At 44.7% G+C, this 16,853-nt stretch overlaps 7 protein-coding genes across 7 annotated transcripts; 3 read left to right on the top strand and 4 right to left on the bottom strand.

Moving 5' to 3' along the window:
* Positions 1 to 243: 243 nt before the first annotated feature.
* VTP21DRAFT_1676 (uncharacterized protein) lies at positions 244 to 1,298 on the bottom strand (the record flags this gene model as incomplete). The annotated part of the gene is made up of 3 exons (XM_069391789.1): positions 244 to 512; positions 588 to 791; positions 851 to 1,298. 3 exons carry the CDS (start codon positions 1,296 to 1,298, stop codon positions 244 to 246), a joined length of 921 nt encoding a protein of 306 aa, XP_069251013.1.
* Positions 1,299 to 2,677: 1,379 nt separating this feature from the next.
* On the top strand, positions 2,678 to 3,915 carry VTP21DRAFT_1675 (uncharacterized protein; the record flags this gene model as incomplete). The annotated part of the gene is made up of 3 exons (XM_069391788.1): positions 2,678 to 2,912; positions 3,002 to 3,187; positions 3,293 to 3,915. 3 exons carry the CDS (start codon positions 2,678 to 2,680, stop codon positions 3,913 to 3,915), a joined length of 1,044 nt encoding a protein of 347 aa, XP_069251012.1.
* A 746-nt stretch (positions 3,916 to 4,661) lies between these two features.
* Positions 4,662 to 5,063, bottom strand: VTP21DRAFT_1674 (uncharacterized protein; the record flags this gene model as incomplete). The annotated part of the gene is made up of 1 exon (XM_069391787.1): positions 4,662 to 5,063. The coding sequence occupies one exon, from the start codon at positions 5,061 to 5,063 to the stop codon at positions 4,662 to 4,664; it is 402 nt and encodes a 133-aa protein (XP_069251011.1).
* Positions 5,064 to 5,753: 690 nt separating this feature from the next.
* On the top strand, positions 5,754 to 7,140 carry VTP21DRAFT_1673 (uncharacterized protein; the record flags this gene model as incomplete). Its single annotated transcript, XM_069391786.1, has 7 exons — positions 5,754 to 5,837; positions 5,924 to 6,070; positions 6,138 to 6,279; positions 6,349 to 6,428; positions 6,506 to 6,623; positions 6,698 to 6,789; positions 6,877 to 7,140. 7 exons carry the CDS (start codon positions 5,754 to 5,756, stop codon positions 7,138 to 7,140), a joined length of 927 nt encoding a protein of 308 aa, XP_069251010.1.
* Positions 7,141 to 7,741: 601 nt separating this feature from the next.
* On the bottom strand, positions 7,742 to 10,609 carry VTP21DRAFT_1672 (uncharacterized protein; the record flags this gene model as incomplete). Its single annotated transcript, XM_069391785.1, has 9 exons — positions 7,742 to 7,810; positions 7,870 to 8,129; positions 8,196 to 8,370; positions 8,442 to 8,788; positions 8,869 to 9,445; positions 9,508 to 9,960; positions 10,032 to 10,115; positions 10,181 to 10,348; positions 10,487 to 10,609. 9 exons carry the CDS (start codon positions 10,607 to 10,609, stop codon positions 7,742 to 7,744), a joined length of 2,256 nt encoding a protein of 751 aa, XP_069251009.1.
* Positions 10,610 to 11,333: 724 nt separating this feature from the next.
* Positions 11,334 to 15,400, bottom strand: VTP21DRAFT_1671 (uncharacterized protein; the record flags this gene model as incomplete). Its single annotated transcript, XM_069391784.1, has 16 exons — positions 11,334 to 11,369; positions 11,436 to 11,797; positions 11,859 to 11,986; positions 12,072 to 12,469; positions 12,546 to 12,881; positions 12,962 to 13,279; positions 13,370 to 13,452; positions 13,519 to 13,708; positions 13,779 to 13,877; positions 13,940 to 14,002; positions 14,073 to 14,246; positions 14,317 to 14,572; positions 14,632 to 14,875; positions 14,940 to 14,996; positions 15,058 to 15,182; positions 15,291 to 15,400. 16 exons carry the CDS (start codon positions 15,398 to 15,400, stop codon positions 11,334 to 11,336), a joined length of 2,979 nt encoding a protein of 992 aa, XP_069251008.1.
* Positions 15,401 to 15,536: 136 nt separating this feature from the next.
* VTP21DRAFT_1670 (uncharacterized protein) lies at positions 15,537 to 16,615 on the top strand (the record flags this gene model as incomplete). Its single annotated transcript, XM_069391783.1, has 3 exons — positions 15,537 to 15,900; positions 15,970 to 16,269; positions 16,335 to 16,615. The coding sequence occupies 3 exons, from the start codon at positions 15,537 to 15,539 to the stop codon at positions 16,613 to 16,615; spliced, it is 945 nt and encodes a 314-aa protein (XP_069251007.1).
* Positions 16,616 to 16,853: the final 238 nt, after the last annotated feature.

The following is a 16,853-nucleotide window of genomic DNA, read 5'->3' as shown; positions in this document are numbered from 1 at the left end:
AGAGATGTAATAAAAAAATTTAAAAAAAAAAATACCTTCAAAATAAATATGATATAGAAAATTCCCTTTCGTATAAAAGTGTAATAGGTCAAAAAGCGTAAAAATAGAATAGGCGAGAAAACTATAAAGCAAAAAAAAAAAAAGCCTGTATTGCAGTGATCAGCAGTCAATGTAAGGTTACATATTAAAAGAAGCATGCGTAAAAATAAAATCGGTGGCTATATTTCGGAAGTGAAATCCTATTTAGTTCTGAATCTTTTCTAGTTTCCCTCTTTGCTCCTTCTCCACAGCTGCATATGTCTCGAACACCGACGCGCTATACATGACAATGGCAGCAAATGCAGTGCAAGCTACGTCAATACCTTTTTGAACAATCCCATGGCGCTTTTCCATCTCCACAGCCCAACTAATCCACCCCAACACAAGCTGCATGAGCATATCCCGGACCTGATATCGTGCCTCAATCTGACACATTAGCTGAAGAAAATGGATGAGCATCAAGTGCGCGATATCTAATACAAGAAAAAATAGGATAGAATTTTTAGAGAAAGGCCCCAAACATTAAAAGAAAAGGCATTTCAACCCACATGACAGCGGGCTGTTCCTAAGGGAGTTGAGGCCCCACACCAACAGTTCAAACAGGCTCCCGAAGATCGACTCTGCATTCAGAAAAACCCAATAGCCTTCCCGATTATATTCTGGACGGGGCGTAGCCACTTTCATCCCTCGGGACCCCATCCATTCTGTCAATCGCTTTTGCAGCTCTTCTTTTCCTCTCGCATCCGATTCGACTAAAGTTGAAGGATTAGAACATCATTAAGGTGCATGATTTTAGTTTGCAAATATTTACTCGACAAAGCCCCCAGGAGCAGCTCTAATCCTGTAAAATATAAATTGAGAGCCAACTCTTCGTTTCCCTCGTTATCGACCTCAAGTGCCATAGCTGTACAAGTGATGGCCTGGTCGATAGCGTGATGTTGGAGTCGGGCCGGTTTTTTTCCCGTTTTCCCTACTCTCTTCATTTCGAATGCCTTTTGTGTTTCGCTTTGGCTTCGCAGCCGCTTCCACTTGGAGGGATGTAGTTTTTCCGCATCGCTCGAGCCTACTTGGGATTGAGAGCCATGAATTTTAGAGGGTTCTCCACGATCTTCACCATGAATTTCTGACAGCGTATCCATCGAGCGACTGAAGGATGTGTGCAAGTAGGGGGATTGAGCAGAATCTCGGTTTAATGTGGCAAGCCAAGAGAGAGAGTCCGTCACGAGACGGGTAGATTTAGCGGAGAGTGGCAGGCGCATGGCGTTATTTGTGGAGGAGAAGTGAATCGCCTTTCTCCCTCATATATACCTCATCCAAAGAGAACAAGAAACTAGAGAGGAAGCCTGAATTTAACTCGTGAAATTAAAATTAGAAGTTTAGAAGCAGTATTCGGAGAGCATGAAAAAAGTCAACCACCCTCAACTCACTTCTGATCCACAATTACCGCACCTATAGAATTTCAACGGTAGGATAGCCATATAATCATGCGCAACTCTAGGGATTTGCATTAGGGTGCTTGAATAATTTTGAAGCTAATGTTTAGCTATCTCTGAACGTCTCCAAACGCAACTCTTCCCACCAACCTAGCAATTTGGATGGTTATTCATGTCCTGATTCTTAGGAGAGCCATTTTGAGAATATCCATTCTGTTTCGTCCAAGTACGCTGGTCTTGTCTGATGGCTGAGATCCATGCCCTACAACAGGTAAATGACCACTGATAAATTAAATGCTGAGTGCTGAATAACTTAGTTGAAATCAGGCAGGAATACGTAAGAGATAGGAAACTTTCAGTTGATAATAAACCATAGTGTGAGCTTACCTGAGAATCGGAAACAGAGATACCTGTGCCTGATTGTAATTATGTTTACTAATCATCCAATGTAACTGGAGAGATAGAAAAAGTCTCTTCCTGTTTATACCAGCTAGGCAAGCTTTTGTAGCTATATCGACGAAAAATACGCTACTGAAATTAATCATAGAAATGAAGGATGCTTGCTTGATCAGTTGCATTTTATTTTTTGGAATATGTATTCATATGTACACAGAGGCACGAAAAATTACAATGCAATGCCAAGTCTCGATGCTTATTTCGAAAAGGGTTTTGTCCTTTTCTACTCTGAACGGTTTAAATATAAATATATATATTCATATGTGGCTATACTGGCTGAGTCTATATTGGTCCACCTTATAAACTGAGTGTGTCTTACGGTGTGAATAATCGTTGTTAGATATGGGATGCATTAGATTAAAAAGAATAAAAACATGATAAAACAGTTGAGACTTGATGCGAGTTTCGTCATCACTAACACAATCAAAACTTTTGAAGTTGCTCATTACTTGCGCTGGAGACCACCTCTAATCTTTGGGAACCACGTCTCTGCTCTGGAGTCCAGTGCTAACCGTGGCTACATATTCTGTTTTTTGGCGCCTTTGTCGAGTCCAGGGCCGAGGTTGTCCTCTCTGTCGGGCTATATTATCGCCCGCAGAATTGCCAATTCACGGCCAATCATTTCACCAAATCATACGAGTCGTCCAATTTTATGCTTGAAATCCCTAAATATTGCAAAATATGATCGCGAAGGATCTCTTATTAATTTTTCACTCACTTTGATTGATAACGTATATAAAATAAAAGAAATGTCAACTTCTCGTCTCTTGCGAATTCGTGCATTCCATTTGGGCCATCCAAACTTTTCGCGTCTATCTTTGCGATCTGCATATCAGCTTCATCCAAGATACTACTCACAGGACGCATCACAACAGCCAAATCCCAATCCCACTCCCACACCAGCCAACGATCCTATCCCCGATCATAGTTCAGCAGAAAGTACTCCGATTTCACAGCAAGATGTAACGAAAATTCTCGAGTTTCGTAAGCGATCAATTTATTTCCCACATTAACAGTTTCAATCATTTTTCTTAACATTATCCTTTATTTGCAATTGTTTCGTAACTGCACAGCCTGGCTCTATGGTACGAAAGCACCTAGGATACCCGAATATCCCTACCCTGGAACCCCACCTCAACTTGGATTCTTGAATATTCTGCCACAGTTTGTTCATAGCGCGATAGTCCGCATGCTGGGAATGCGTATGCTCAAAATAAATACTCGAACCGGTTATTTCCCAGACGAATTCTTACTTGGAAGTAGGTTGCACTCCTTCATAACTACCGAATGCCCCTAGACATATGCTCTGGACCACAGTGACTAACAGCATTTCTGGGGTCTTTTCTGTCATTTTCATAATTTAGCTGGAATGGCGTTCCGGCGTTTGTGTCGCGCTATCACAGAAAACAACACATCCCAAATGGAGCAAATGATGACTTCCGATTTATACAACCGGTTTACCAAGGAGATTAACCGACTACACGAGGCAAACGCGCGGGCTGTGATTGATATCCCAGCCATCTATGACGCATACATTCGTGATATATGGGTGACACTTGGCCCGCCGCGCGCATTCTCGAATCCCCGCGAGTTCAACATAATCGAGTGGCACACACTGCGACTAGGGATCCGCAAGGTGCACGACGAAAACGAGTCGTACACGGCCGTGCGAAACCAAGTTGCAAAGTGTCTGCTTGATGGGGTACATTTCAAGGTGGATGTGGAGGTGGATGCGGATGTGTTGTATCGTTTGATGCTCGCTGAAAAGGACATTATTCGAGAGCAATCGCGACGGACCGTATTAGTCAGTTTCGAGACCCCTTATTTTGAACCTGCTGATCGTATGGTTGAAGGGCGTTCCCAATCGGAGGACAACGAACCTGCTATGAATTGGCAGTGGAGCATTGGTGATATTGATCAATTGTTGGAAAGGGAGCGTTTAGAAAAGCAGAACAAAATTTCTTTAGAGGAACGCGCATCAAATTGAACTTTTTTTTGTAAAGAATTTTTGAACAAAATAGAAAACGCTCGTTTTATTTGCAGCAAAACTACCCTGTGATCGATGGATTTGGTCGAATCCTTGTTCGTTGTTGCCTGTGCTAGACCAAACCGGAACCGATGCTGCCTAGTCTACACCCAATTTGGTCACTATTTCCAATATCGCTCCCGATGACTTCAGCCTTGACGCGATAAATCAACTGGCGCTATTGAAACTCTTCGCCTCTTCGCCATCAGAGCTCGCTATTGAATGGGCGGATGTAGCTTTGCACTTTGTACTCGATCGAAATGGTGGAGATTCTCATAACAAGAATCATGGAAATCTCACCGAGACCTACATTAACCTTGGAAATATACCTTGGAAATGTATTATCCTGACCTGAACACACTCATAAGTTTAATGGAAACCGAATACCTGGCATGAAGAGCATGCATTCAACCATCTCACTATTGAACATTTAAATAGTCTAGTTCAATGGATAGAATTTCCATGGTTATTGCTCTACCCTATTGACACTATTCATTTTCATTTTAGTTCCAATAGATCGGATAAATTTATTTGGTCCCTTTAAATTTAAGTTATCCGACTATGAGTACGGGCATATGGAAATAGGAAAGGAGAGATTCATTCGGTATTAGAGGATAGGGCCATTACAAAAGTGATGCGGAGAAAAGCGAAGAATTACAGAATAAATTAAAGAAAGGGGGAATTAAGACGATTAAAAAAAGTGTCTGTTATGCCAACAAAAATAATGTTAAACCAAATGCGGCCATCACAAGGATTCGGCTAACATCCTTCCCAGCAGCGGAGCTTTTATGACAAGCACCCATTATTCCATCAAGGTTCATCTGAAAATTTCCACATCCTAATCCGTTCAATTTAGACACCTCTTCACATATACAATTCGTGGCTTTCTTTTGCACCTCCGGATTGGTGATATTAGCTTTAGGCAGGATACACTTGTTGGCGAGCTGGAAGGGAGATATACACTGAGAGAGGTCGCATGTCTGGTTCTGGAACTCTTGACGTTTGGCGAGGGAAAGAGTGGAGATGGGGGCAGGAACAAACGAGGAGGAGGAAGCAGGATTGAAGAACGAGAGTAAAAAGGTCAGGGTAAAAAGGAGAATATTAAACATATTGCGGAATTATTGATGATATGGATAAGATATTAAAGAGTCGATCGAATGCCCTCCTTTTTTTCCTCCCTTGTCCTGCCGCGAGCGTTCTACCTTGCAGTAGCAAAAAGGGGGTGAAGGGAAATTCTGGCTTAATAGGGCTGTGACGGTGAATCTGCACGGCCGCTAAGATTTATTGGCCAAGCTGAAATATTAGCCGAAGTTTTCGCTGTAGCTCAGAGAGCAGGTTGGTGTAGGAGGAACCTATGAATATCTGTGAGCAGCGTCCGAAATACAACGAGGCACGACAGCATGCACGAAATGGCTTGAGGGTTGATTGTTTTGGAATTCCGGTGCACTGGTAAGGGCTTCTTTTACTACGATGCTCTTAGAGAGAAAGCCACGCTTGTTTCGCCTCCTTTTTCCCGCAACTGAAAAGTCGCATCAAGTTTACCTGACATCGAGGGACATATAGTCGGAATTCTTATTTCCAACTCCATCTCATCGTTAATATATTTGTTTTTATCCATTTTTTATTTAGCCAGATATTGGAATAAATGCTTTTATCTGTAGCAGACCTTAAAAAGCAGTCCCCTCCACTCAGCAATTGCGTAAAATGTCTCGAGGCGCAGCAATTGAGAACCGCGAAAATAATGATCATATTATGCAACGAATATTGCTTATTCATTACCATTACTCTACATCTTCGCCATGGGAGGTCCAGATGAGTGGATAGAGACTCTGCGGAAATGCGAATTTCTTCCGGAGCCCGAGATAAAAAAATTGTGTGAGATGGTACACTCGAGCTATCTGGATCGCCGGTATTCGCGGCTGAGATGTTCCAACCCTAATCTTCTATCCATTTTGCAACCACCACGTAGGTCAAAGAGATCCTGATGGAAGAATCCAATGTTCAGCCGGTCCAATCGCCAGTCACTGTTTGTGGAGATATACACGGGCAATTCTATGATCTTTTAGAGCTTTTTCGCGTAGGAGGCGAGCCTCCAGACACGCATTATATCTTTATGGCAAGTCTCTTACCCTAGTGGGGGGGATGCTCGAGTTGCTGGCTTATTTTTCATGTCTGAATTCTAGGGCGACTTTGTGGATCGCGGGTACTACAGTTTGGAAACTTTTTCTCTTCTTATGGCATTAAAGGCCAGATACCCTGATAAGATAACACTGTTACGCGGAAACCACGAGAGTAGGCAAATCACACAAGTGTATGGCTTTTATGGTGAACTTCAACTTTTTTCTCTATTTCTCATTGGCAATGTCTAACTATCGAATTTTCTTTTCTCAATAGACGAGTGTCAAACAAAATACGGCAATGCTAATGTGTGGAAATATTGTTGTTCAGTGTTTGATTACTTGACTCTTGCGGCAGTAAGTTCATGTTCATTACGCTTTCATTTCACCATAGAAGGTTGGGTGCACTTTCTCATTCTCCAATTTTTTTTAAGGTGGTAGATGGGAGAATTCTCTGTGTACATGGCGGGCTCTCGCCAGATGTCCGTACCCTAGATCAGATTAGGATGATCCATCGGCTCCAAGAAGTACCTCATGAAGGCTCCTTTTGTGGTATAATCCTAGTTCTTGTGTTGGGTTCATTTTCTTTATAAGGACTCAAGAGAGTATATCAATTTTGCTTATAGATTTGATGTGGTCTGACCCAGAAGATATTGAAACATGGGCTGTTAGCCCCCGAGGTGCTGGTTGGTTGTTTGGCTCGAAAGTGACAAGTGAGGTAAGCGGTTTTTTTTTTCGGATGGACTGAAGGATTTCGTGTTGATTGGAAAGATGCATTGTAATTAAACATTATCAACGCTCATAGTTCAACTATGTCAATAATCTGACCCTCATTGCTCGCGCCCATCAGCTAGTACAGGAAGGGTATAAATTCATGTTTCCTGACGAGAATCTCGTGACTGTATGGTCTGCCCCAAACTACTGCTATCGATGTGGCAACGTGGCCAGCATTTTACGACTTACGGAAGAGGGCACAGTAACGGAAAAGAATTTCGAGATTTTTCAAGCAGTTCCCGACCAAGAGCGTACGGTCCCCAACAGAATAGGAGGGTCGCAGTACTTTTTGTGAGGGGAGAAAAGAAGGGCTTAATATTACAATATCTATATATTAGGGGGGTATGATTCAGGAGGTTTTTTATTTAGTCGAAACATTGTTCCCATTGTAATTGTTTTTTCTTTCTCTCTATCCTTTTTATCACTTCCCATCCAAATGCTCTTTTTCGTTCATATTTCCTCGCGTTATTAGTTTTCCTTATTTCCTTAGTGTGTGTTTCTTTTCGCTTCTCTTGTACGTTGAAGTTTTCCGCTTCTATATACATATACATGTTTTTGTAATGGGTAAGCCAGCCTCAAAACACTCAATTTAAACGTCTCTGCTAGATCAAACCCCCCTTTAATACTCGGTTTATATATCTCTCGGTTGTTGTTTTCTATGCTTGGCAAAACAAAAGAAATTCAATGTATGGAGAGGATAAAGGATAATAATAACACATTATTTTTTAACAATTCTTGTAATAAAAATAAAGAAAAAGAGAAAGAATATAAAAAGAGATTGAATAAACAATGAAGAGATATGCAAAAAAATAATATAAGAAACAGCCGGTAGAATAAAATTACCAAGAAAGGAAAAGGGCAAAAAAATAAAAGCGATATATTGAATGATTTATATATTACTGCTTTCTGAATTTTAAAAGCGGTGCTAGAGCGCTCAACGATCCGGCCTTGCTTAAAAATTCATGCTATACAATCCAGAGGTTAGGGCGCTTGACTCGAACCCTTTTTGACGTATTATACATACCCCCAATAATTCCGCCGCACCTGCTCGCGATCGGACATCCACGCATAGGCACACCGCCAAAAAACTCTTCAGCTCCCGGCTCAATGCGTGTGGATTTTTTAGGGTGGGTGTCCCGTTGGTCGCGATTAGATAGAGGGCTTTCAGCGGCTCCTCGTTTAAGTAGGGAGGCTTCTTCTCAATCATCTCGATGACCATGATGCCAAGCGACCAAATGTCAACTTTTGGCCCATATGGCTTTTGCTTGACGACCTCGGGGGCCACTAAACCGTGGAAATAATCGTCACTATCACTCCTCAAGTACGAGCAACAGAAGGGCTAGAACTTACTCCAATACGGAGTGCCAACCATGGTGGCACGCTTGGACTTCTGCTCAGTGATTTTGGCACAGAAGCCAAAATCCGTGATCTTGACCTCCCCGTGGGCGGTTAAGAGCACGTTATCACTTTTGATATCGCGGTGGATAATATTTTGTGAATGAAGGTGTCGCAGCCCTTTGCAAGTCTGAAAACCCAAAAAATAAAAATGTGAGTGGGATATTAGGCACTCCTAGCGATGACCGATAGAGCGCGTACCTCGAGACACACGGTGGCAATCTGCTGTTCAGACAAGTCATTCTTTTCGATGACGTCCGTCAAACTTCCACCCTCCATGAACTCCATGACCACCCACAATTGGGAGCCGTTGATGAGGAACGAGTCAAGATAATTCACGATACTCGGGTGCTGACTCTCTTTCATCACCAAGATCTCGTTCACGATCAATTCCTTGCGCGGTTGACTGCTCAGATCCATCTCCTTGATGGCGACCTTTTGGCGCGTAACCAGGTGTCTTGCGACGTACACTTTACCTGAGGCTCCTTCTCCGATAAGCTTAGCTTTTGCATAAATAGTGTTAGGATCTACTTTAGAGACCACTGAGCCTAAAATAAAAAAGGGGGATGGAAAGCACCATCAGTGTTCTTTTCAAAAAATGAAAATGCTATCTTGGAGAGGAACATACGCAGTTTTTCCATGATCTGTGCTTCTGACATGGTGCTAATGCGTTGCTCCATTTTCTTCGCTTTTGATACGGCCGTTTTTGGAGGCTCATCGATTTTGAAATTTGGGGTTGCATTGTTGGGTTTGCGGTGATTCTCTCTACTGCGATCTTCCCGCCATTCCCTCGGATCTGGGTGGGAAGACGACAAGGGAGGAGCTTTGGTCGCCTCCTCGTGCCCGTACATCTTCTCTGGCGTTTTACCCAAACGCTCCCTTGGCTCTCGCAAATCTCTTGGATCTTTCATCATATCCCCATGGCCATTCGGCTGTCGTCTCTGCTCACGGGGGCGCGGCGAACGTTCGCGACGCGGAGAAGAAACTTCCCGGAGTGGGGAGGGGTCACGCCGCGGGGAGCGATCTCGGCGAGGAGAACGATCCCTTACATTAGTATTCCAACCCTTTTGCGGATGGAGATGATTGAGTGAAGCAGGTGGATTGAGGCGATCTTGCGAGGTACCATAACGGGCAGCAGAGGAGGGGCTCCGCGAGAGATCACGCTCGCGAGAGGTATCTCTTTCTCTATTTGCATGCCGCGTAGACTAAAATTTTCAAAAAAAAAATGAATAGCCATAACCAATATTGCTTGATGCGCACCCATTACCTGCGAGCGTGGCAATTTATTGGTGTTGGGGATATTAATTACAGGTGTCGGCGAGAGGTGATTCGAGTTATCGTCAACTCTCCGAGCTCTATTCCCAGGCAGGTCCATGTGCTCTGGCGACGAGGTTTTCCCTCCCGGTGACCATCCGTTTCCATTTCTTTTAGGAGAAAGTCTCAGGTCGCCCAATTGTTCTTCCAGTGGGGTCTCCGGAGGTAATGGCGACGGGCTCCGTGACAGAGAAGCCGGAGCTGGAACTGCCGCCGGGCTCTGAGGCTCCGTGAGAAGATCTGGAAAATGAGAATAGTCTTGGTCAAAGAGGCCTTCCTCCTGGTCGCGTCGCTGCTGATCCATATAAAACTCGAGGACATTCATCACCGCCTGCGGGTTTTTAGCATAGTCCTCTTTTGTGATATGGGAGCCTTTGAGAAGCTTAGTCCATTCCTCGGGTAGATTCTATGAGAACGTTGGAAAATTTAAGTGTGCGTTGAGCGGAGGGTATCAAGAATCGTGTTCAGAAATATTACGGTAAAAGAGCCCTTGAGCTGCTCAAATCCAACGTGAGCGATATGCTGGACGTGCGTTGGGCCAGAATTCCCCAGAGGCGATAACTGTTGAACAAAATGAACCTTCGGTTAGTGGCGACGGAGCTGGGATCAAGGTAATAAGCACCCACCTTGTAAATTTCATCCATCCACGAGTACAGTTCGTCATCGCTACCGCAAGAAATATAATACGATTTATCCCGGCACACAACTTCCAGCCCATGCTGCTTAAGGTCGGTTCGTGTGACATTGGTTATCTCGTGGAGGGGAATGATGGACAGAATCTGGTTCAAGTTGAGCTATCAAACACAAGTGTTAGCAATAATGCTTTATTTCAGTTATGTCTCTTGCTCCTCCTTCAAGCCCATCATCGTCGTCACTGCCCAAGGACAACGAAATGCCCCTTTAAAATGCATCTCAATTCTCCACATTCTTACCTCGTTCCTATAAATACGAAGGGCCTCGCTGTCGAGCACGAGAAATCTCTTGGACCATATCCATGAACGCAGACCATCTTCTTTCACGGACAGCAGCCCTGATTTTATCGGTCGTGGTATCATTATACAAGAAAAGAAGCGAGAAGATTCCTACACTATCAGATATATACACCTCTACTTTTTAGAGACAAGAGAGATAATAAAAAAAGGATGTTGGAAATATATATGTGCAAGAAAGAGGATAAAGAAAAGAACCCGCTGAAGCCTCTCTTCCTTATTTGATGTGCAAAATTAAATTAGCAGCAGCCGTTGAGCTAAGAAAATAATAAAGAGGGGTGGAGAAGGGGTAGAAGGGAGAGCCCAAAGCCTTTAGGAACGAACTCAGTTTCAACCCCGTTTGCCCTGGCCTTCGTTTCCGGGAGAGAATTGGTTCAGAGTGAGAGCTTGGGCTTCTTCAGGCAAGCTGATGTGTCCAGGAACAAGCACAGGCTACAAGGAAACCTGGGGCAGATGGCCGAAGATGGAGGGAGCAAAACGATTAATGGGAACGGAAGAAAAAAGAGGAGAAAAGAGGGGGGGAGCGGTTATTTGAGAGTCCGACCCGCTTTAGCTTCGATCTTACCTAAACGATTCAATTTTAGTCCGTGAACCCGCTGCCATTGCCCCCCGGCCAACCTACAGCCGGGTGAACAAGTCAGGCCTGCGGCCGCTCTGGTAGCTCTATGCAGTTTTTATTTGCATGGTCAAATGGTTACAAAACGAAAATCCCCGTCAATGTAAAAAGAAGTATAGTCAGAAGCAGTATATAAAATATAATGGAAAAGTAAGCAAAATAGAATTTCCTCCTCTACATCCACTGCCCATTCAATTTCTTTCGCTTGACCTAATTGAGAGAAACAGAGTTAGCCGTTGCATCTAACCTTGTACGGTGGTACAGAAAAAAAGTTACCATAGGGCCAGCAACCAGAACAGCAGCCCCCAGAGCGATAATCGTCAACAGCAGCTGCGACTTGCTGAAGTCCTCACTGAGGACGTCGAATTGCTTCGAGGGGGCGACCTGAGCAAAGAAGAGGTCCATTCCGTGGGCAACCACAAGAGACGTCGACTCGAGCAGGGCCGGCGAGGAGACGATGCGATTGATGCCCATCACGGGGAGGTAGTAGCTCAAGATCTGGCGGCGTTCGTCGGGGATCATGGGCTGGTATGGAAGAAGCATCTCCTCCTTCTCCTCCTTTGTGGGGGCGCGCGTTGGCCGGCGAGGATCAAGGATCCGCTTGCTCACGCCCATGATTTGGTTGTTGGTCATGCCGACTAGTGAATAAAGACAGGGTCAGAGGAGGAAAGACCCAGCTGGCTGGACGAGTTTACTTACACAAAACCTCGCGGGTGGTAATGCCGTTGCGGGTCGTGGTCACACCCACTGCCGACACGCCGTAGGGGAACATGTAGGCTTGCGACATCACAAAAGGTCGCTCGCGAGCAAACGACGTGAAATTATCGCTAAGAGATAAAGTTATTTTGAGTTACGGATATGAGGAGGGAGGGGACATTCACGGCGAACAGCGTTGATCAAACAATTAGCTACCTTGCAATCCGCTCGTCCGGACTATTGCTCTCAAATAGCTCAAGCACCACGGTGGTGTAGCCACGCTCGGCACCTTCGGCACCATCGCTCCAGAAGTGGTAGACGACCCAGTTTTCACACTGTACGATGTGGACCGGGTGCCGCCCCGCCATTGGATGGACAGCCTGATGGAGCACTCTTCCGCTCACAATATCCACAAGATAGATGCGCAGCGTATTTTGCTCATCCAGGGTGGCCACCGCGTGCAAATGCGGGTTCTGATACTTGTAAAGCACAGACCGGTCGCCAAGCACGCGACCCAGGGAAGCCAGCTTGTCGTGCGCGGGTTTCTCTCCTAGAGCAACGATTCGCTCATCCTTGGCCAATTTCAAGCTCCAAACCAACTCTGTTGTGTAGCTCTATGCAACGGGGAAAGAAAACAGATTTAGAGTTCATGCACCCTTCATGCGCATTAAACGGGCCCACGATACATACTCCTGCAGATTTATCAGCATCACGCACGCGATATCCACGGATGCTCTGGCTGTTGATACCATCGCTGAGGGCAAAATAGAAGGTCTTCAGGAACTCGTCGAGCTGCTTCTGTGTGATTTCTGTGACGCCAGGCGGGTATATGTGGAGCTTAGCGTTTTGGTCTACGAAAGCAAGGAGGTGGGTGCGATGGACGTTCTCCTCCAAAGGAAGCATGAAGACTTGGTTGGCCCGGTAAGCCAATTGGCTGACGGAAGTGGTGTGATAGTCTTGGTCACTCTCCCCGAGAACATCGCCACCCGTAAGACCATTCAAGCGGATAATCTGAGCAAGTCCCCCCTAAAAGTTTACATTACAAGACCGCGACAGTATATATTAGAGATTTTTAGCGCGTGGTTCAAAAATTCAAATGGACTAACCTTAGCCTCTTGACCAACGACGCCGATAATGGGAGGAAGCCGCACAATGGAAGAGCGCAAAACAAACACTCGAGATGGGCTGAAGCCCCCAAAGTAGCGTGACCAGACGATTTTACCGTGGTTGGCAGTATCTAAGGCCACAATCTTTCCAGACTTGGTGATGACGACGAGAAGTTTGCGTAAACCAAATATATCTCTAAACAGGGTTTCCTCGTTAATGCCGGACTTGGCCGAGGCGAGCACTTCGGAGGTAATGCGCAATGGTTGATTTTTCGGATAGAGCCCTTGCAACTTGTTGAGGAGCCACTCAGGGAGATACTAGTGTGGAAAATGTAATTAATTGAAAATGGAAGAGAATAGAGGGGGAGGGGAAAGATCTTTTGCATTAGATGCAAATCATTGACATACCTGCAATTCCCTTAGATGTGTGGACCAACGTCTCAGGTAGCGTTCAATAGCACTGATGCTCTCGGTCTCCTCTGGTTGTTCATCTAAACATATATTGATATTGATTAGACATATCTACGCATACTGAGACATGCAAAGTCTAACACTACCTAGCTCATCTATGTCCTGTGACCATGCGTGGTGTTCAGGAAGATCGAGGAAACTTACGTCCACCGAGTCAGCCAAAGATTCCTCTCGAGCCCAAACTTGTTCCTTTTGATTGAATACACGTACTGAACCATCCGCAGTAATGACAAAGAACTGTAATTCTAAACCTTGTGAGCTAGGGATCAACATAGCCTGTAAAAGTAATTTAGATTCAATAGGTAAACACTGGATTTAAAAAAAAAGATATAGGATTTTATGATACCTTTGTTAAAGGTCCAGTCGATGAAAATTCATGGTTTAGTTCGAATACTGAGCTCTTAAGCCCAGTGCCATGTGGAATCTTTTCTACAGACAAGGTGTTCTATTGGAAGTAACACTCTCAGTTTAAATGGGGGAGACCAACCATAATCTCATGATAATTACCTTATCTGACTGGGCTCCTACGACGGTGAATTCAGGAGTCGTACCCCAAATTTGAGAATGGGGCTAACAGTATAGATATTTGAAGGGGGTTAATAAAATGCCAACGCGAGCTTGCTAAACCATTACAGCCAACCTTTCCAACATGAGTCACGGTGGATACGGGTTTTCCGGTTGCGTCAACGCTTAACACAGCGATCTGACTACCATTTTCAATCGGTGCTTCAAGAATAATATAGCCGTTGAAGGATCTAATTTTGGGCTTCTGGTTACCGAGCACCTCATGTGTCCAAATACTTTTAAGTGGTGTCTGCGGCCAAAAAAAAAGCCATATAAATATATGTCGCTCTCTTAGATGCTGTCATTTTAAACGCATTTACCTTATAGACCTTTGTGTCTCCAATATGATTGACGAGCAGTTTCCCATCCTCGATCCATGCGGCATATGTACCTACTTCATTGGATACAATGGTCAAATCGTCGAGCTCGGCGATGTGGGAGGGAACCGTCACAGGCTTGGCGCCCTCATCCTCAAGCTTGAGCACCTCGAGGCCATAAGCAGCGAAACCGCTCGTGAATCCGACTGCATATAGCCCGGATTTATCTTGGATAAGGCGGTTGAGAACAAGTCCCGCTCTAATAAAAGAGGCCCATCAAAATTGATATAATCCAACAAAACCGAATAAGATATATACCCTGAGGGTGAATTCCATCGCGAAATAGCGGCCCCATCCTTCGTATCCAGCTTTGTGATCTCCATCCCCTTTGTCAGAGACAGAATATTACCATCGGATAGGAACAAAGCATCAATGCCAAGATTTAAATCATCATCTGATGCGGCTATATTATCAGCATTGCGTGATTCCCAGACCAAGCGGCCAGTTTCCAACTCCCACAGGCGGGCATTCATTCCCGCAACTCCTGAGAGCGTGAAGACATCTTCAGAGTGAGAGAGTGGTTTAGAGAGATCTCGGAATAAAATATTAGTTCATGTATCCATTACATTCACCGCGGGTTCTTATAACTGCTAATGGCTCATTTTCTAGATGCACTCTCCATGCTATTTAACACTAGAGCAATGAACATCACTACATTTCTGGGTGAATTTAACTAGTACAAACCTAATTCACCCGAATTCATGTTCAATGCGGCGAGTACGTTTTTCTGCGTACTGGCTACCATTAATGTCTGGTTACCATGATGTCCAAACTCTATAAAGCGTGGGGTTCCAATCCACTTGTGATGCCTTTGTAAATGGAAGAGGGTTTTAATAAGCGGTACAGAGATGATGATTGGAGCGTTAATAGAGAGTAAGAGTACAAACGCTCGTAGGACAACATTCCACAGTTCTTACCAGTCTTTTAAACCGACTTGATCGGCGTGCAAGCCAGAGACCACTGTCACAAGCAGCAACAGGGTGAGGGGTACGGCTAGAGCACGCACAACGCGTGAAAGATTTAGCATTCCGGTAATATTTCACCTGCGATCTATTGCTTCGACACGAGTAAGTTTTGGAAGCATCGCTTAAATTTAAGAAGGTCGACGTCACAAAAACGTTGAAATGAGAGAATAAGGCAAGAGAAATATTGCTCTCGTTCCCATGCGTCCTGACAGATACAAGCAAAAGGCATCTCGACGATACAATGCCAAGGTAAGATCACGTGGAGGTGCAGCGCGTGGTGGGAGAGGTCGTGGTGGTAGCTCTCGTGATGGGATAAGTCGAGAAAAGGCGGCGGGATCGGAAGCCCCAAGTGGTCGTGGTCTAGCCAATGACTCCTACAAATCGCAGGGCCAAGCTGAAGAGGTTGGCGAATACGAGGAAGAGTTTTCAGAGGAGTCAGAGGATAGTGAATTCCAAGATTTGTTTATTGAGCCTCCAGAAGGGGAAAGAGAGCGCAAACCTAACTACTCTTGGAAGAGGAAGCTTTCCAGCAATGCATATCGGTACGATGAGAATCGCGAAGGTAAAATGCAAGCCCGATTTTTTTCACTGCTTTATTGTAGCGCCAATAATTGATTTGTTGTACTCGCAGCCCAGGTGGAAGGAGAAGAACCAAAGACCGAGGAGCAAATTCAATTTGAGTTGGCAGAGCAGAGAAAGAAGGAGGAGGAGGAATCGAGGCTGCTACTAGAGCTGATGAAGGAAAAGGACAGTGGCAAGACGATTGTTGAAAGCTTGAAAGAAAAGGAGCCCCGCAAGATTGTACTAGGGCCAGTGAACTTGCACGCTTCGGAAGAAAGTCCAGAAGAACGGCAAACTGGGCTTGAGGATACGGTCTCTAGCCTCAACACAGACTTTGACACTTTGCTCTTGATCAACGAGCCCCCTAAAGGTATGCGTACAAGCCTTTTTAAAATTAGCTCTCATTTGATAATTGACGCTCTCCTTCTCATCAAGCTCCCAAAACATTCTACTTGCATGGGAAACCCGACAACCCTAAGCCACAAGAAATCAATGGTCTAGAGACGAAAGTGTCGCTGCCACGACCGCAGCCGAAGAAAGCACTAGGGGCGGGCCAGACTGGCTGGAATGGAAGCCAAGCAGCAACCCCTATGAATCTACCTCGGATCCCACATTCTCAGCCGACTTTGGGAGGGACACATGATACCACCGTGCTCGATATGAAAAATGAGAAGCTCAACAATGCAGAGGAGTGGCTGGACGAGCTACTAGAATGATTTTATATTATGTATATTTCTTTTTTTTTTGTATCTTAATTGTAGAGGAACTTGCTAAATTTGAAAATATCGTGAATTCAAAAATGGATTGTTTTGAAAGGGTTCTTTTCTAGAAAAAATGCAGCTCTCTTTTACAAAAGAAAATGAGAGAGAATATTAAACTTGCTGGACTTTTGCCCCGTATTCTAGATTGAGGAGAGGATAGAGGGGGAGGGGGAGGGGAAAACGAAGAGGCAGA

The sequence above is a fragment of the Calcarisporiella thermophila genome (genome assembly GCF_041956535.1).
Source record: "Calcarisporiella thermophila strain CBS 279.70 unplaced genomic scaffold VTP21scaffold_12, whole genome shotgun sequence".
Taxonomy (NCBI): Eukaryota; Fungi; Calcarisporiellomycota; class Calcarisporiellomycetes; order Calcarisporiellales; family Calcarisporiellaceae; genus Calcarisporiella; species Calcarisporiella thermophila.
Note: the sequence above shows the minus strand (reverse complement) of the source record. Positions and strands in the feature narration are given on the sequence as shown.